Raw genomic sequence first — 20,915 nt, 5'->3', positions numbered from 1 at the left:
TTTCCGCTCTCCTGTCCTGCCCTCGCTTCACCCAGTCCTATCATTGTTGTCATCTTTAAGAACATTATTGTTAACCTTGTAGACCAACAGGGACCATTCATCCCTTCAAATTTCCTATGTTGTTACTTTTTCCATTTCTCCATTGTAATTAAGCACTCCACCGATTGCCTCTGATTGTCCCTCTGTGTCTCCATATCAGCCCTTATTTGACCTCACAAAGCACTTGTTCCATAAGTGGGTGCCCTCCCTTTGCTCTTTTTATTGCCTCTGCCAATAAAAGTCATGTCAGTTGCATTTCTGTAACAGGAAGTGTACGTTTTTTTTAGTAAACACGGTACATGTCAGTTCAAAATGCACTACAGGTACTTTGGAAAAGTACTCTTTTTTTCATGGATGGGCAGCACTTAACACTGGGTATGAATCTTTGTGTGGCGTTCTCTACAGCAACAGATCGTCTATCAAACTTCCGGTGTGCCTATTTGTAGTCATTGTAGTTAGTATGTGGTCACACCAGGAAGTAGCACAGTGAAAGTTCACGCATTCTCACAATATAGGTTATGCTGCAAGCATTGTAGTGACCCCTTTCATCCTTGGTCTTTGGACAATGAGTAAACATAGTTAAATCAAGGCATCACATTTGTACCATCCATTGGTACCATCCACCCGGTTGTATCTCTTTTGTGGAGCACTTCATGCTCAAGGAGAAATAAGAGTCAGTTTTTTTCTCTGAGGCTCTTTTTGTTCCCTCAAGGTCATCACTCTCAAGACACTTTGTAACTAGTCAACAGATGATTTTGGTGTGAAATTTCTCTATCAGACATGCAGGTGTGATCAGGCCATTACTGTGTGAGCAATTGATGTATTGCTTCAGTCAAGACGGGTATAACAGGCATTTTGACACCCTCATCACCATACAAAGTAATACATTATCTGATGCATTCTGTATACTGAATTCTCACCGCCTTCACATTTAACGTTGATACATGTAATGTAATTTTTCCACCTTGCAGTCCAGGTTTGCAGAACATAATATCAATGACGTGCAGGACCAGGTTCAGGACAGACAATCCACCATGAATAAAGGTACAACAACCGAAACTCAAGTTTCCATGTAACTAGCCGCCGCTAGTCCATGTCGATTTCCTTGGGCAAGACACTTAACCCCAGATTGCTCCCGTAGCTGTGCCTACAGTGTGTGAATGTTGAATGAATGTTAGTTAGTCCTGATGCGCAGGTGGCACCTTGCATGGTAGCCCTTGCCATCAGTGTATAAATGGGTGTGAATGGGTGACATGCAGTGGTGGCTGGCCAATAGAGGGCCATGGGTAAAAAAATTACAATGATAATAAATTATACAAATTGTCAATATTTGTGTTTTTGAACTATGGAATGTACCCAGTAATATGTGTAAAATATGACACCTGCGCAAAATATATGCTTTTCCTGCTCGTCCTCTCCGCCTGTCTGCTCGTCCTCTCCGCCTGTCTGCTCGTCCTCTCTGCCTGTGTGCATGTCTCAGAACGTGCAGCTAGGGGGGCCAAACTAATTTGGCCCAAAAGAGGCGGGTCTATGAAGCAGTTTAGCCAATTGCTGATTAAAGATATAAATGAGTGACATACAATTTAGCCAATCAGCTAATCTTGTTAGCTGTGACAATTCAGCTCCCTCTTCTTTCCCTTTGTTTTAAACTTGTCTGTTGTGTCCTTTGCCAGTTGGCATTGTCCCTCCTAGAACGAAGTCCCCCACCGACAAATCACACAGCAGCTCTTATGGAGTTTCCCGCCATAATGGCAGACGGCCTAATGGAATTTCTAGGGTATGTCAACCTTGCCTCCATGTAAATAATATCAAAATGTCTGTCTGAACTACAGCGTGTACAGATGTGTAGCATCAAGGGTTCAAACAAGATAGTGTGAGGAAATCAAACCATTCACAAACCTTTAACCAGTGTTCACAGGAACCCTGTGTTGGAGTAGGGACCATGGCTCGGTCCCAATACTCACATGTGTTCTGAGAACTGAGATAAGTGCCTCCTATTATTAGAAAATTGCCAATACGATAACTCTTGAACTGGGATACTTTTACGTGTATTTTCTTTATTTTCATAAAAGATAGAAACAACCAAACAATATTCTTATTCCCACAAATATCTCAAATCAATTAAAAGCATTACATGTTAACACAATGTCAAGAAGCTGAGGGGGCTAAGATGTTGATATTCCGATATTTGTAATATTATTCTTATGAGAGAACATCTAGAACCAGTCCAAGAATGAGATTGTATGGGTGACTGTGGCTCAGCAATAGAGCGGGTTGTCCTTCAATCAGAGGATCGGCGATTTGATCCCTGGCTCCTTTATATCAATGTGTCCTTGGGCAAGACACTTAACCCCAAATTGCTCCCTACTGGCACCTTCCATGGTAGACCCTGCCATCGTGTATAAATGGGTGTGAATGGGTAAATGACATGTAGTGTTTCACACATGGAGGTCCTACCAAAATATAAGATGTTTTTGAGTATCAGTAGATTTTTTATTTCTTGTTAATGCTTGCCCTCCAGTCTTACTGGCATAAATGTAAGTCATGCTCATAACACTCGTTATTAAGGAGTTATTTGATATCTCAAGGAAATATTTTAATTTTCCTGTTATGGTCTTAAAATACATTTGAGCACAGCATAGTCTTCAACATAATTATTTATTAAAAAAGGATGATGGGTCAAAAAATTACAACATTGTTATGCATTTTATACACAATGGAAATCAAATGTCCTTTACTTGATGAATTGAAAACAAGAAATACAGCTTAAACATTATTACACAAACACGAGATCAACAATATAGAAAGAATAATAATGTGCATAAGTATCGTACGTTTTATTGTTTGATATAAACTTGGCCTCATGGAAGCATAGATGCCCAAGGATTGAAACTTATGGTACTCCACTCCTCATGTCAACTATCTCAGAGATACAACTAAATTCCAATAGACTGAAATCATGGCTGAATCAAAGTGTTTCTATGCCACATCTTTGTCACAGGAGCGTCCAAAGAGCGCTGTGTTTCCTGCAGAGCTGAAGTCAAAGATGAGTGTGGAGGAGCAGAACGAGCGAATCCGACGCAACCAGAGCAGCTCTGTGAGGGACAAAAGGCGGAGTCTAAACCTCTCAAGTGGCCAGTCTCCAGCCAACTACAAAGTGGTATGATCAACGATGTGATGATCCTTGTGAAAGATTAGAACACAGAGTGCCAGTTCAGTCAAACCTAACCAGTTCTTCCAGGTATTGGAATTGGAAAGCCAGTGAGAGCATGTGGTGTGTCAGGGCAGCTGGTGGAGGAATGGTGCGAACTAGGCTACCAGACATGTAATTCACCCGAAACAGATGTTAACAACATCCAAATGTCTGTAATAATGTTTTTTTCCATTAAGTTGACCTGTCATCTGAATGACAATATTTGACTGAAACAAAACAAAAAAATCTTAAAATATCATTATTAAATTCATTTTGGATGGTTAAAATCTCTAAAAAGTCTATTTTTATAAAAGTTCTCAAGGTTTTCACAGTCTATCTCTTGGTTGGAATCAAATAATACCGTAGGATATATTTTTGCGCTAATGGGTACATTTAAATAGTGTATTTCTTAATTGAAATGATTGGAATGAGAAGCACAACAATATATAAAATATATATATATATTGGTTCGGTACGCATTACGAACCGAACAACACGTTTAAATAATACTAGTGCATTTGGAAAATGCAGAAGCTTAAATTGTGGGAAATATAATGTTCTCTCGGTGGAGCCACTGCGCTCAACAAAGCAAACCACCCGACATGACAGACAACATGCTGTCTGACACTCCCACCACGGAAGAACAACATTCTTCTCTGGTGAGGCACATTTGTTCTTGGAGGCACGCTATGCTAACTAGCTTAGCAGGAAAACCAACAGCAGCATATACGCTGCAAACTCTCCCATTTAGGCAGCTGTTCCCTACTGATTCAAACCGGGCTGAAGGAATTTTTATAGCCGCGGATATGAGACCTACTCTGGAGTGGAAAAACCAGGCTGTACAAACATGCTTAATGCTATTGAGCCCTGTAACACTACTCATTCACGAGCCCATTTCTCCAGACCATAATTCTTGCTTTGTTAAAGAAAACAAAAGCCCAAACAGAGAATCAAGTGTCCGAAGCACCCGCTGTAGCTCTGACGGCCGGACGTCATGGACTACACAAAGCCTACACAAAGCTATCTGACTGTAATAACACATTACCTGACTACTGAACTGTATCGTATTGAACTGAACCGAGAATTTTGTGACCCGTTACACCCCTCATAATATATCTATATAGATATATGAAAAATGTATGGTTATGGTTAGACAGTGACCTTGAATAGTCGAGGTTCAACACTGACATGCGAACATGCGAAAGTTTAGACATTGACTTAAAATGGTTTGGATCAGAAATTGACTTTTAATGGTAAAGGTTAGACATTTACTTTTAATTCAGTTTGTATTGTATAGCCCAATCACAAATTTGCCTCAGAGGGCTTTACAATCTGCACACATGCGACATTCTCTGTCCCAGGACCCTCACATCAGAACAGGAAAAACTCCCCAAAAAAACCTCTTTAACGGGGAGAAAAAGAGGAAGAAACCTTAAGGAGAGCAACAGAGAAGTGTGATAGATGTCATGTGTACAGAATGAACAACACAACAGCACATTTAATGCAGATGATATAAATGATTTATATAATGAGAGTAGTACACAGAATAATGATGGAACAATTACGACTACTAAGTGGAAATAGTAGAATAACAATGATAACAAAAACAGTAATGGTATTGGCAATAACAATGTGACTACTACTAATAATGATAGTAGCAGTGGGTGTCAGGCAGGACCACGACAGGAGGCAAAACCACGGTCCAGATATAACCACAATCCATGAAAAGCTGTGAGGAGAGAAAGGACAAAGACTCCGGGGAAGAAGCAACGTTAGTAATGTGCGTTTATGGTATCGGTAATAGAAATAGTAATGTGACTGATAATAAAAATGATAAATGTTAATGGCTATGGTTAGCCATTGACCTCGAGTAATTAAGATAAGACTTTGACCGTGACTGGTTAAGATTAGGATAGGTCATCAAATATTGAGTCTGGCAAGATGTTTTGTACTGTGACTAACCATTTAGAAAGAACCTCTAAAAAGCATCAATCCCTACCAAAATTCTTTTGAACACATTTGTCATGCTTGAGCTTGTAGATGATTTGATTGTATCCGTATCTGTGCGTGTGTACAGATTCGTAGGCGGCTGACAGCTCACGAGATTGACATTAAAGATTTGGAGGTAGCAGTTCGAGGCCAGGGGCAGGAGTCACCTCGGGAAGAAATTGCCCGATTGAGACGGTTAAGGAATGAAACAGAACCCTACAACCTGGACATCAGCAAAGAGGTGAGATCAGTCAGCTGATGTGACTCCATTTTTCACTCTCTCTCATTATGTTCATGGTTCTGAAATTTTTTCTCATGAAATGCATTAGGGCTGCACAATACGAAAGAAATATGCAATAACGTGGTTAATGTTATTATCATGATATTACTGTTTCTAAAGTGATAATGAAAATGAAAACGCCGCTGTTTGTATTGTGAAAGTGAAAGTAGGCAAATTGAAGACGTGTCGGATGACATCAAACAGACCACAGCTCGAATTTAGGCAAGTGGTCATTTTGCATTACATATGGACGAATCTTCAGACATAACAAACAAAGCAGTTTTACTCGTTTATGTGAAACATGTGTGGAACGGGGACTTACAGGAACAATTTATCTGCACAAGAGAGCTCCCTACACTACGACTGCAGAGGACATTTTCAGCTCAGGTTCAAACTGCACCATCTTTACATTAAATACATTTGAGACCTCGATTTGGGTCGCGGCTTGTCATTAAGGGGTGGTGTTGGGTCCCACAGCCAGACCAGTGGAAAACCACTGATCTAAAAGGTAAGAATAAAACCAACTAAGTGCAGCATCCTTGATGCAAACTCAGGTTTTAACCGAGACCATGGTATTCAATTAAAATTCCAAAAGGTCCAGCTTGAGAAAATGTCTTCGGGCATTACAGTAATATCTAACTTGCACTATTTAGTGCCATATATATATATATTCAAGAAGTCTAGTAGTAGTAACAATTCCTCTGTGTAGGTAATAACTGTCAAATCAAATAAAGAAAGTACACCAATTATATTTTAACCATTATTATTCTCAGTTTTCAAATGTAACTGGATGGATAATAAATAATACATAGAAATACATAAATACGTGTTCTTCTCATTTCAAGTAATAATAAGCTGGATTAAAGAATAACTGACAACAGAAAGCTTTTAAAAAATGTGCATCTTAAAATAAAGTATTTCATTTTAGAAAAATGTATTTCACTGAATTGTCCTGTAGCTTTAAATTAAATTCATTCAGGTGTGAAGTGATGTCAATCAAAAAAGTCACAATATTATATTTTTCTCATCTTCTAAAAAGATAAATCAGTGAGCATGGACTTCATGTGTGGTTATTAAACCACTTGTTTCAGCTCTATTCTCTCTGGTAACATCATCGGTCAGTGAACTAATGCGTTAGGATTCTGATCATATTGGGCTCTTAGGTTTATTTTCTGTGACTTAATTTCAGATGTGAGTGGGTACGTTTGTACAAAAGAGTTATGCTTTGTACCGCTTTTATTAATCCTCACGGTCTCTGAACATATGAGACCTACTGGTTTTAAACTGTCCGTGTGAAGAATTCACCGATAAGAGATGTGAAATAACTTCTCTGACTCACGTAATTATTCTCCTGCTCTTCGTTCTCTCTCCTCGTCTCTCCCGTGTGTTTACATTTCACTCGAATCAGGAAACTTGTCAGAATACTCATATTAGAGGGGCTGAGCTGCATCACATGATGTGATGTGCACCGCTGAACAAGTGCCATAAAGGCTGAAAAAGCTGCGCCGGTTAAAATAGAAGCGTTCCGTCAAAATGTAATAATTCTCAATTATCTATCGGTTTTAGGTCCTGCGTCCGGATACAACGGCGTCTGAGTCCGGACCGCGGTCTGCCTATTAGGGACCCCTGACCTAGACGGTTGGTTAAAATGGCATGGTCTTTGTCAAAAGCGGCACTTAGGTTTAAAATAATTCAAATAGAGGTTTCCCCCCTGTCCGCTGCTAAAAGGAGATCATTGGATACCTTGAAGAGGGCGGTTTCTGTGCTATGTAAAGCTCTAAAACATGACTGAAACTTCTTAAAGACGTTATTAAGACACATAAAAGCTAGTTCAGAAATTGGCTTTAAATTGCTGAGAACAGAATCAAGATTAGGTTTCTTTAAACGAGGTCGGACCACAGCATGTTTAAGATTGGATGGAAAAGTTTATATTGTGTCAATAACCTCTGTGGAGAATTTCAGTATTAAACACATTATAAGTAGGATTAAATAACACCCCTAGTGGTGAGTAGAAGTGTCAAACTAATATATATGTTAGTCACAATATGTTTACAATATTATTACTTGTAGAAGATATTATATGTTACAGTATATTAACTCATTGAATGTATTAAATCATAGAAGTATAGTCACTGTAGGTATTAAAACACTAACGATACATCTTGAGGGTCAGATAGGGATTCTGAGTGAGACATGCAGCAGCAAATGGAGGATGGGGCCAGTGGGACGGTCAAATGCCAAGCTGACCATGACGGAGAGGTGGAGCCAAGATGTTTGCCACAAAGGATCGATCCAGGGAGGGGACAGAATTCAAATGGAGCCAATCACTGATCAACGGAGGATCAGTCACACGTTTTAGAACAGTTCGGACACTTTCCGACGGTCAGGGGATATAAAAGACAGCGTTCTAGAGAGCATTCCTCAGACCACTTCCGCCCCTCTTTTTCAGTACCTGAATTCAGACCTGTGAGGAGGACGTGTGCATGTGGTCTCTGTTCTCGAGAACATTACTATTGATAGCTAATTCAGTTTGTAAGTGAACTTTGTGTAGTACATTAAATATTGTATCTGATTTTGAACCGGATCCAGTCCGTTTTTCTGATGCGCGTGCGCAGTCAGAAGCTCGCAGCAGAAATCGACCTGCGGCCTGCAGCCTCTCATCCTTTTGTTTAAACCCTAACACCTCTTTAAGAAATTGAAAGGGTGCCTTGTGCGTTGGTATCAGAATCAGAATGAACCGACCGCAGTCTTTCGAAAATGTGTATCGTGCAAGTTGACACTGCGATAAATCACGATAAGTAAAACATCAGAAACATAGGCATATAAATGTATCTGCATCTGACTTAAATTGAGTATTTTTAATTTGGCAAAGGATTTGACGTTATTTCCCCTTTTTTGATAGCTGTACTTATTATATTCTTTTTAGAGCAAGTTGTTGCATTCAAAAGAAATGATAGATGTTTCAATATGATGCACTCTGAAGTACATTTTCTGGGCTTTTTTAATGAATGGTTTTAACTTGAAATGGAGTATTTTTATAAAGTGTTATTGCTATTTTCTGTATACCAGACTGTGAGCTATGAATCTGGTGAGTAATGGAACGACATGGGAAGCGACAATTGTTCCCCAGGGTTGTCATAGGCTTGGTGCAGTTCTATTGGCCAGTGAGAAGGCACCAATTGTTAAGATAGAAGTTTTTACCTCATAACAAAGAGGAGGCCGGAGCCATGTGGCCGGCTTGTGCCGTCGACCCACACGCTGCAATAATAACGCTACCAAGACTGGTTTACAATTATAAGGAATTTAATTCCACTGATGTAAGCACGATTACAGTTATACATTGGAGTACATACTCCTATGAAATATTAAAACAATAAAACCCCATTTGCAAAAACCTCAACTCAGCTCCTCAGGTGAAAAACGCGTCCGTCGTCCGAGGGCCATGACACAGAGAGAGGACAAAAAGACTTGAAATTAAACCTCCCACCTCTGTTCGAAACACCTCCTCTTCCATTCATCCCGATTCCTATTGGCTAACTTCCAGGAGTGTATTCGGCTGTCTGCCCCTGAGTCTACTAACACATTCAATGACCGTCAGTTACGTTTTAACCCCTTCTATAATAATCCTTCAGTATGAAAGTTAAACTTCTGCAACTTGGCAGAAGCTTCATGTCTTTTAGCTACTATTCCTACATCACTTTATGTTTATCTTAATTATGCATTCCCAAAACCCTTATGATTATGACTAATTATGAATTATGAATTATGAATTATTAAACACTTTTATTATATCTACTAACTACAGTTTTTTGCTCAAATTTCTTACAATTCCCCCCTAACTCACAGTTCACTGTGAGTTAGCTACTCAAATGTAGTTAGTTATTCAAATGTCCCTGGAGACCTCCCCCCTACTCAATCCAGGGAGAGGCTCCCTATCTATCTAAACAGAGGCAAACAATTCATGCACACAGATATCATTTCAAGTATTTCTGTTCAGTTCGTTTCAAGATAGAGTGCGTTGAAAGTCACTGCCTTCCATGTCTTGGGGCTGGCAGGATCAGGATACAGCCTGTAGGCTAGAGAACACATACTGAGAAGCCTTGACTGTTCTTTTACACGACAAAATTACATTTCTTAATCTTTACACCTTAAAATCCCTTTATAACCCAATTAAACAAAAAATTTAATCTCCAAATACTCATCCAAAACAATCCGTCTATTTTCCAAACTTCCAACATCTCACTGGATGTTTTAGAAGTCCATCTGGGCCTTTATCAGGTCCTTCAGGATCTCCGAGAGGATGGTCAGGAACCGCTCGTGAAGTCCCTCTGGTAGCCTCATCTAGACTGTGGCCATCAGAAGCTCCAATTCGTCCTCATCCTCGTCACATAACTGGTTGCCTGGACTGGTGTCTGGCTCATCGGTGAAGCAATAAACCCCTGTAGAGGTCCACGGATGCAAGGGAACCCCCATCCACAGACAACTAGGCGGTCTATGATGACAGCACACAGAATAATTACGATTGCCACAAATGTATGTTTTCACTGGCCAAGCATACTTCCCAACCAGTCGGTGAATGGATCAGTGGCACCAGAGTTGTCTGCTAGCTCTAGGCTGAGTGCTGTCAGTCCCTCCAGCGCCCTGGTCACCGATCCATCAGGAGCTGTGTTATTTGGAATGAAAGTACAGCACGCAGACCCAAACATCTGGCACACGTCACTTTTCTCTGCTAAATCATATCTAATGCCATTCTGTTCTGCAAGGTCATAAAACTAGTCTTCGCCAGCTGTGCATGCAGTCCTGATATGGCGTCACTGGTGAAGTTTACTAAACGCTGTTGGTTATAGTAAATGTAGTTGATCCAATCGACATTTTTATTAATCGTCACCCTCTGAGAGAAAACAGATTCTAAATCTGCTGCTATTTGATTTCTGGCTTGAAAGTCATTAGACACCCCCCTTGGCAGTCTTATGACATCTTATGTACACTTGGTCATCAAAGGCTCCCTTCGGGCCACCGGCATCTCTTTTGGATCTTCTGTTAGCATGTGGGCGTGGAGAGATGAGTTCTCTATAAGTTGCATCAGTGACAGGCAGGATATAGAATGACAATACAAGTTGCATCAACGCACATCTACTGGTCCAATCTTTAGGCTGGATTGGATATATGGTTCTTCCTCCACACCACCATCATAAATCAGCTCTAGGTGCTGTCTGTCTTAACACACTGTTATATAGATAGTCGCTAGCGTTGTGACTGTTGCTACAATTTGCAATAATTTGCAATACTACTACCTACATTGGGCCCCTTAGCTGTATCTGAGACTATACAATCAAATGGACCCTCTGTAACCTTGAACAGAGGTGGGGTATTATATTATACAGGTGGGTAATCTCAGTGTAGCCTCTGACAAGTGTGATGGAGGGCAAAGTGTCATCAGTAAACAGAGTTAAAATACAACTAAATTCAGGACTTATGAGTCTGAATCTTGAAGGAACTGGTGTTGCTAGGGGTTGCTCGGTCCTGAACATACAATACAATCTGTACTACTGACTCTTAAAGGATTACATCTACCCACCCCCTTTGTACACATCACAGGCATAATATGATAACAGCTTCCCATACTTATGTGTGGCAGGCCCACACTCGTCAGTTTATGATGCACAAGGTTTTGGACATACACCCGTAGGTGTGTTCATACTTGGGACAGGAGACTACTTCACAGAAGTCGAACTGGACCGTTGACGTTGTACCTTCTTTGAACATAAGAGTGAGAGTTACATTTTCATAGGTGAGTGTCATCAGAGAAGCCTCTCTACGTGGTCTAAGATCGGTTTGATTAGCTACTGAGGCTAAATGTCGAATCCTGATGTAGTCATGCATGTGTTCTGGTTCCTGTCTGTGGTTAATTCCACATACTAAGAGGTAAACTACTGAACTCAGGAATAAAATAATTACAGACTTCCATAACCCACTGAACCTAGAGTCTCCTACTGGACGCCCTCGCTTAAACTGTGGGGAAAACGTCATCTTCAGTACTGTCTAACCCTCTTTTGAGGTGTCTTTGGCTTCAAATTTTCCTGTCTGATGTTCAATCCTGTCTCTGCGAGTGTCTTACTCGTTACCTTCGCTGCTGCACAGTGAGTGAGGTGGTGCCAAGTAGCTCCAGTTTTACCTTTCACCTTTACTGCATGTGAGGTTGCCAATACTACCTCCCATGGACCTGTCCACCTTGGTTCACTCCACCTGCGCTCATGGACTCTTATCCACACCAGACTGCCTGGTGACACGTCAGCCTGCTTCCTTTCGTCAGCTGCTGCTTCTGCGTTTGTCACCTGAGAAAACAACACTCGGCTCATGTTAGTTAGAGCTCCCGTATATTTCTCAATTTCTAGAGTTAGCAAGTCTAGTTGTGGTTTATCATGACGTCATTAAATCTCAAAAATTGTGAGTAGCACCTTTACTGAAAACTATTCTAAATGTGGATCTACAAAAAATGTTTGACACCTTACCATAAATGTTTGACACCTTACCATATCCCCCCTTCACCTCGATATCTCTGCTGTAAGGGATCACATGGCAACCATCTATGTATCTTGGCTATACAGTGAACCTCCTCATGGTCCTGGTGACAGCATGGGCATCTGTTGATGTCTCATGGGAGGAGGTCCAGCTGGACCTGGTCGTAGGTGCTGCTGATGTTGTGGTGGGAACGGAGCATGTTGTGGTGCTGCACCGATCGGTCCTCCTGCTCTTTTATGAGGGCAATCTCTCACCCAATGACCTTCTCTCCCACATACGTAGCACACTCCTTTACTTACAAGACCCCCATGCCCCCCTTTATCGTTACCTCTCCCTCTGTTGGATGCACCACTTCTGCATCGTGGTGGGGGCTGATTGTACACCACCGTGGGGGCTGGTACTGCTGGATTTTGTTGCTGCTGGGCTTCTGCTGCTATCATCTGTTTCTTGGCCTGAACTTTTCTATTTAATTCTCTGTCGACCTCTGCTACTTGCAGTTTCAGCAGTCGCCGCTGCATTCTCTCTATGTCTTCCTGTCCTTTCGTCTTCTCAGTTAGCTGTCGCTGGTTGTAGTGAGTTAGGTGTTTCCTCCACATGGCATCTTTCATGTTGCTCAAGCCTACTACTTCTCCCAGCGCTGTCCGTACCGGTGGAGGCAGGCCCATCTGCACAGTGTGTCGCCATACTACAGTGGTGGCTTCATTGCCGTCATGTCTCCCCCCTGTTGCCCTCTGCCACTCTTCTTCAGCTCTCCTCAGGTACTGATGGGTTTCTTCTTCTGGTTTTATCTTCAGTCCCGAAAGAGGGTTCGTTTTTGTTTTTTTGGCCCAGATTCTCCGCATTGCTGACCAGAAAACACCTCGAAAGTTGTCAAATGGGGTTTCATCCCCCCTGTTGGTCGTTCCTGTACTTACCTCCAAAATGTTCAATTTGGCTGTTCCTTCGGTGTGGATCATCACGGCACGGATGTCTCCCAATGCCAATTTATCAGCAGCTGTGAGTTTTTCAAAGACACGGATCCACGGATTGGCTCCACCTGCCAGCGGTGGCAACGCCTTTTCCAGTGCGTCCATGTCTCGATGTCCCCATGGCACAAACTCAGCTTGTCCGTTGGATTTTACCAGCTCTCCTACTTCCTTACTCTGCTTCTTTAATGTAAACATTATGCAGCCTAGGAGTATTCAAATGTGTGTATTAAATGTGCATGCTTGTCATCACCTGAATCAAAATCAACTCACCCTCTGTGCTGTATGGCGTGTGGCCGCTGACTCCAAAACTGGGATCCGCTGCTCCACTTCCCAGATCTGGACCCACTCAACCACGCACCTTGACTAAAACAAACACAGAACTGCCAAAAGTTCAGCAGTAAATGTTAGCATACGTCTGTAGTGTAAGAGAGGTCAACGATCTCTCAAATATGTTGCGCCGTCCGTGTCAAAATTGATTCTTAGGAACTATGTAAAATAGTAAGTGTACCAAAATTAGTCCTGGATTAATACTGGATATGTGAAGGAATCTCGAATCCAAAATTGAAGCTAGAATTCCGAAATCAAACTCAACATCTAAATCAGAATCACAATCACAATCCAGTTCCAAATCAGAATTCGAAAGGTTTAAAATTGGAAGTAAAATGAAATCAAAAAACAATGAATAATTAATCAATTAAATATTAAATTCAACTTTAAAAATCAATAACTGTGTTCAAAGATATTCAATCAGAAATACCAATGTAAGTCAAACTGTTGAACTGCACTTACACTCTGGTCTGCACAATAATGAGTCACAATTAAGTTCAAGAATTGAAGAAACACAACTGAAACCATTAATCTTTGTTAAAATGCTGAATTAAAACCAAAGTCAACGACTAAAGTTATAATGCTTAATTAAAACTAAGGTCAGGATATAAGCTCACAGCTCTTAGACAATGAATCTCTGAAAAATTCAGATTCTAAACACTTCTTTACGGTTATCTGCAGTTACTCCTTCTGTTTAATTGTTTTTAAATCTCCTTTTCTTTTGCCTTATGTTTTGATGCCTTTAATGGTCTTATGTGAAGCACTTTGAATTACCTTGTTGTTGAAATGTGCTATACAAATAAACTTGCCTTGCATTGCCTTCTGCGCCGAACCGGAAGTTGTCCTGCGCCGAACCGGAAGTTGTCCTGAAACTGGCTGTGGTAACGAATATGCTAACCGCTATGCTAACGACAAAAAACGGAGCTTCTAATAAAGCATACGCACACACAAGTATCACCAAAATCCCACACTTTAATTCCACTGGTACGCTCTCTGTCTCCTCTCACACTCTACTGGTTATTTTATTTTATAAGCACTTATTTTACATACAGAGTACCGCAACACCGGAGCTACACGTAGCTAGCGTTAGCTCATCACAGCGCGGCTACAGTTCATGCAATGTTATTCATCATTTTAAACGTATTTCCACGCTGCTAAAACACAGACTAGTCACACGTATTATTGGACTTATTTAGTCATCATTTTAAACGTATTTCCACGCTGCTAAAACACAGGCTAGTCACACGTATTATTGGACTTATTGTCCGGTTTTATTATACCTTAAACCTCCGGTTAACAGGTTAATGGCTCATCCAGACCTGAGTTCACTGTTACGTATATGAAACGCGAGTTATTCACTGCCAACGCCACAACCACTCACCCAGTCTGTCTAGTTTCACCAAAAGCCCATTATTCTCCGTCTTCTGAATCATCCACACGATCCACTAATTATCCACGGCCAAAGCGAGCAAGAGTGTCTTTCCTGGAGCCTGCGGCCTCAGAAGCTAACTCCCGCTAGCCTAGCTCTCTAAGCAACGTACACTTCAAGACCTGAGACTCATGAACAACACCCGCGAAGGGTTGCACGCCTGGGCCGGAGTGTCACAATATTTCAGTCCGCCAAGTTACATACCTGCTTTTGAACTAGTTGTCAACAAAAGCCCAAAATTGCACTCACCGAGCCAGAGGGTCTCCCAGTATGTGCAACCTTAGTCCGCTCTAGCCAAACAACTGCTTGATACCAATGTGATGATTTACTTACACAGCGCTGTCTGCCTTTAATTGATTCTTAGGATCCTTATACTCTTGACTAATCCCTTAAGTTCATCATACTTCAGACAGTAAATCGTACTTACCTCAGTGGACCGTGGCCTCCTCCTTGGAACGTACCCACCGGCAACGGAGCGTTAGCCGTTAGCAGCGCTTAGCCAAGCAGACATTCCCCTAAGATTCCTAGAAACTAACTCACAGATTTCATGAAACGGCTCTGCCTACCGATATTGTGGGCCCGGGATGTCTGCTTGACCAATGCCGCCTTCAGCACACACAGCGAGGCCGGTAAGAATGTCCCTTCGTGGTCGCCAAATTTGTTAAGATAGAAGTTTTTACCTCATAACAAAGAGGAGGCCGGAGCCATGTGGCCGGCTTGTGCCGTCGACCCACACGCTGCAATAATAACGCTACCAAGACTGGTTTACAATTATAAGGAATTTAATTCCACTGATGTAAGCACGATTACAGTTATACATTGGAGTACATACTCCTATGAAATATTAAAACAATAAAACCCCATTTGCAAAAACCTCAACTCAGCTCCTCAGGTGAAAAACGCGTCCGTCGTCCGAGGGCCATGACACAGAGAGAGGACAAAAAGACTTGAAATTAAACCTCCCACCTCTGTTCGAAACACCTCCTCTTCCATTCATCCCGATTCCTATTGGCTAACTTCCAGGAGTGTATTCGGCTGTCTGCCCCTGAGTCTACTAACACATTCAATGACCGTCAGTTACGTTTTAACCCCTTCTATAATAATCCTTCAGTATGAAAGTTAAACTTCTGCAACTTGGCAGAAGCTTCATGTCTTTTAGCTACTATTCCTACATCACTTTATGTTTATCTTAATTATGCATTCCCAAAACCCTTATGATTATGACTAATTATGAATTATTAATTATGAATTATTAAACACTTTTATTATATCTACTAACTACAGTTTTTTGCTCAAATTTCTTACACAATTAAGGGTACAAAAATCATATGACTTTTAATTGAAAGACTGTAACGTGATTGGCTGCTGCCTTACTCTGCACTTGAATACTGCACTTGATACCTGAGTATTTGTGGCTAGCTTTAGGTATATGGAAGAAAGAAAACTGTCCCAACATGGGTATACTGTCTATACCTGCATAGACCGTATGCACCGTGACACTTCTGCTGAAGAGTAAGAAAAATATGACAAAAATATAGAAATCTAAATCAACAAAACTAGACTAAATTACTGAAACTGAAGTTTTCCTTTGTAAAAAAAGTACAAACATTATGCCCATATTTGATTTATCATAGCTCACTGTTTTTAATTCTGTGAAATTAATTATATTTAAATAGTTTATTTTGTGCCTATAGGCTATGTGTGTGTGGATTCGTATTTATTCCGATTCATTTTTTCTAGCTGATAACTCCCGACATGCTTCTGATCCCGGAGCGGTACCTGGATGTGGAGGACAGCGCCCCTCTAAGCCCCGAGGAACAGAAGGAGAAGCAGAAAAAACTGGAGCGGATCAAGACCCTCATTGCCAAATCAACGTGGGTTTTGACTCAGACTTAGATTTATTAGTCACTTTTCTATGCTCCTCACATTTGTTTCAAGACATTATAAAAGCATACTATTGTTTCAATAAAGCACGCCTTTCTTGCTCCTTCCTTCACAACAAAAATGGCTGGTATTCCTCTGAACTCTAGAGGAATATCAGCTGTGGTAAACGGTCATTACCACTGACTCTTTGTCAGTGGTAATGATGGAACATGCCACCCAGTGCAACGGTTAGTTCAATAGTTTTAGAAGCACATCAGATAATTGATCATTTGGTTTTCCATCTTTATCGACATAACTGCTCTAACTTTCCAACAATAGAAATAAATACGACATCAGAATACATCAATTAAAAGCAACCACTAAAATTGAATGTGACAATGAAGTTTAACTTTAACCTCAGACATGAATACAAGCTTTGTTGTCTACACTGAATATGCTGCTATATACACCTACCTCATGTATACTTTATGCTGCCCCGCCTATTTGTTTCACTTCGAGTTCAAAAGCATTTGTATTAGTTCTTTGGGTTTAGCGATAGTAGCGTTGTTGACAATGAATGAAACATCGAGCAGCTCCACTGTTCCATCAGCATCAGGGACTGGTAGGATGCCTTGTAAACATGAGGACACTTTCAATGACTTTGTACTGTCTCTTGGAGTAGATGGCTCCACTAGGAGGAACTACTAAAATACCGAAGCATCAGTTCACCTGCGGGATGGACTCGGCATAGAACAGCACAATAGAACAGCACATAACCAACCTGACTGTCTGTTTGTCTGATAGCTAGCTGCTAGGTGGTATATATGGATATCTAGCTGTCCCCAAATGTGTGGCTCTTCATTTAACTTTTGAATACCCCATGTTTAAGCCTGCAGTGGGCCTGCGTCTACCCTTTTGGCAGTAAGAGTAATTGTAAAACACTGTCACATGGAGCCAACTGGCCATCTCGCACAGCCAGCAGTTCCTCACAGCTCCAAAAACATTGGGTTGAAATACCAAATAGCTCTTATTTGGATAAACCCATCACATATGACAAACCTGAACGGTTACTATCTCACCAGAACAAATATTAATACTGAATAACAGCTTTTTAAAAAACCTTAGAAAAGGTTTTTTTGGGCAATTTATGGATGAAAAAGCTCACGATGCTCAGCAGAGTAATCACACTAAAACGGAAACAAGGTCACAAAATGACGCAATGCAGAAGCAACCTGTTCATTATTCCATATTTTATAAAGCAACATTGTATCACTGTTTACAAATGTCATTGTATCAGTGTGTGTGTGTATGTATACTGTGTATATACAGTATGTTAGCACCTGTAAGTACCTGTATTCTACCAAAGGGTTCGAATGATTTATGGTTCCAATACTTTTAAATTGCTCATTAACGAAGGAGGCTCATGCTCAATTCAGCAGTAGAACCATTTGCTTGCAAAATAAAATCCGATACAACTTTAAGGGTGTAAATAACCACCATCCTCTTTGCGTCTCCTTACTGACCCACCGTCAGTTTGCAGAACATGGTTCCTCTCCTGGACGGACCGGTGGAGAGTGGAGCTCCAGTCAGTTCCCAGCAGCAGTTGCAGGAGCAAGAGAAGCGAATAGAGATCTCCTGTGCTCTGGCTGCTGAGGCCTCTCGTCGCAGCCGCCTTTTCTCCGGTGAGGACTCTGCACACGGCTGCACGTCACTAACTCGCTCCCTCTAACTGCTTACTGATCACACAGCCCAGCACAAGCTACACTACTTCCTCCCAACACCTCATGCACATGTCTGAACGTTCCTCCAGGGTTCACTCAAGTCGCATCTGAAAATGAATTAAGATTAAGATTGAAATGTTGCCGTGGTCTTGTATACTAAAAAGTGAAATTAGCCAGGATATTTCCGACAGAAAAGAGTTTGAACATCCATTGTTCATAGAGATTCATCATTTATTAAATGTATAGCTGGAAGGTAAAGCTTTTGATTCAAACCTTTAAAACAGCTCAGCAATGTATAGAAAGGCGCATAAGGTCATTAACCATTAAATCTTGTGCAAATGTCTGACTTTTTAAATAGTCAATTAGGTCAGCAAGGGAACATAATTCATTGCTTTAGCCTCCTTATTCTATTATTTTGACCTTTGACTGTACCAGACTCAACTGGTCTGGCTGCGGGACCCACCGTCACCCCTTAATGACAAGCCGCGACCCAAATTATATATACACATACATATTCAAGAAGTCTAAAATAAATTACGTAACAGAGTTCATTTTAGAAAAGTTGTTTTCACTGAATTGCTCTGCAGCTTTAAATTCAGTTCATTCAGGGTGAAGGGAAAAATAGAAAATAGAAATTAGTGTTTGAAGAATTCACCTCTTTGAGTCTGTCCAGTCAGAGTCTAGTGACTCTGGTCTCTCTGGACATTTCTCGTTTTTGAAAATCGTCCTATGATTTGACTTTCACAACTCACACTTCAACAGTCCTGCTCTGCTCTCTGTATCCTCGTCTCTCCCCGTGTGTCACGGTGTGTGTACATCTCACTCAAGTCAGGAAACTTGTCAGAATACTCATATTTGATTGGCTGAGCTGCATCATATGATGTGATTCACAACGCATTGGTCGGTGTTTTTCCTGCACCACTGAACAAGTGCCGTAAATGCTGGAACAATTCCGCTTCAAAATAAAATCACAACTTTTTTTTTTGTCAGGCAAAGACCCACTGAAAACGGTCACAAGTGGGTCGCTTGTAGGAAATTTAGGTTTAGAATTGTGCTTTAAGAAATTATAATTAGAAGTGTTTAATGATTCATAATTAAGAAGTCATAATTAGAAGTGTTTTAGAATTCATAATTAGAAGATTCATAATTATAGGTGTGTTTTAGAATTGATAGAAGTGTTAAGCCATAAAAGATAGTCATTGAATGTATTAAACTGAAGAGTAGGTAAGGGGCAGACAGCCATTTTCAGACAGGCAATTTCAGGTCACACCCGTGCGAGGGTCTTCAGCAGACTGACGCCAGGTCCCCAGCTGGAGTTAGCCAATAGGAACTAAGATGGACAATATGGGAGGGGATTTAAAACTGTGAACGGGAAGTGCGGAGAAAGGATTCAGTCTCTTGTCCTCTCGTCTCAACGTGAGGGCAGCTGTGCCTCCAGGCTGGGATGAGGGTAAAATGCTTTCCTGCGCAGAATATATATCTATCGATACTGTAATAGTGTACTTCACTTTGTAATTGTTTTAGCTTCTGTAGTATTAAATGCTTTTGATTATAATTGAAACCGGCTGTCTTTGTAGCTAAGAGGCCGGACCATGCGGTCTCCCACAGTTTAAGAGGCCCAGAATCTAACACGCGACCCACCAGTTGAGAATCACTGGATGATACTATACAGCCATCTTTGTGTCTCTTTCATCGTTGGTTTATAGTCACTGGTCTTACATTAATAGGTCAGTTCTGGTGCTGAACTCTAAAGGCCAGAGCAGGTATGGGTTTGTAAAGCAGTCCCTAAGCAGGACCCTGATTTCAGGTCCACTTATTTTCAGCTCCACCTCCAAATTAGTTCTTTGTGGTATTCCTATTGGTCAGCCTTAAGGTTGGTATGATGTTTTATGTATGTCTGTACACTCATACACAATGTGATGTAATAACTGCCTAATTTACCACTGAAGCATAATTAATCTACACCAAAGCAGTTACAGATGTTAATTACTTACAAGTCATCTTATAATTCAGTAGTGCTGAGGACTCACACATGCATAGCTGAGCCCAATCTGGACTGGCATTTAAAGGGTACATGGTGATCCAGGGAAACCAGAATGAACTACTTTATTACCATTAAAACCAGAGAGGCTACACATCTTGTCTTCACCCACTTACCTCACTGTACTGTGTGCACTCCTCCCACCTGCCTCCATCTCATTCCAGCCCAGTGCGCCCCCAGTCCTGCCACCTCCCCTACCAGCCCGGCACCTCCCCCTTCCTCTGCTGAATTCCCTAACTCGGTCTACATCATGAAGGCGTGAGTCATACAAGGTGAGTGTCCGTCCATCTCCCGTCCTGTTTGGACCCTGTGTGTTTCACTCTCTGGGACTGCTTTTCATTCAATCTACTTTTCAGATTTAGTTACAAGGCTGCGGGTCTCTCTCTCTCTCTCTTTCTGTCTCTCTCGGTCCCTCTGTCTCTCTCTCTCTCTCTGGTGTGGAAATATGAGTCAGTCACTCTTCTGGCTCTCTCTCCCTCTCTCTCGCTCTCTCCCTCTCTCTCTCTCTCTCCCTCTCTCTCTCTCGCCCTCTCTCTCTCTCTC

The 20,915-nt window shown here is 41.3% G+C and overlaps 1 protein-coding gene across 1 annotated transcript in view; it reads left to right on the top strand.

Moving 5' to 3' along the window:
• The window catches only part of plekha6 (pleckstrin homology domain containing, family A member 6), a gene marked incomplete at its 5' end in the record, with an annotated part of 116,503 nt that extends 95,859 nt beyond the window's left edge, over positions 1 to 20,644 (top strand). Inside the window, 7 exons of the mRNA XM_079296858.1 lie at positions 1,011 to 1,083; positions 1,713 to 1,816; positions 3,041 to 3,199; positions 5,310 to 5,462; positions 16,488 to 16,621; positions 18,144 to 18,292; positions 20,537 to 20,644. Of these exons, the coding sequence (XP_079152984.1) occupies positions 1,011 to 1,083; positions 1,713 to 1,816; positions 3,041 to 3,199; positions 5,310 to 5,462; positions 16,488 to 16,621; positions 18,144 to 18,292; positions 20,537 to 20,634 (870 nt within the window). The 3' untranslated portion in view covers positions 20,635 to 20,644. The remainder of the gene's footprint in view (positions 1 to 1,010; positions 1,084 to 1,712; positions 1,817 to 3,040; positions 3,200 to 5,309; positions 5,463 to 16,487; positions 16,622 to 18,143; positions 18,293 to 20,536) is intronic.
• Between the last annotated feature and the right edge of the window lie 271 nt (positions 20,645 to 20,915).

Source organism: Melanostigma gelatinosum (genome assembly GCF_949748355.1).
Source record: "Melanostigma gelatinosum genome assembly, chromosome: 3".
Taxonomy (NCBI): domain Eukaryota; kingdom Metazoa; phylum Chordata; class Actinopteri; order Perciformes; family Zoarcidae; genus Melanostigma; species Melanostigma gelatinosum.
This window is presented reverse-complemented; position numbering and strand designations above follow the sequence as displayed.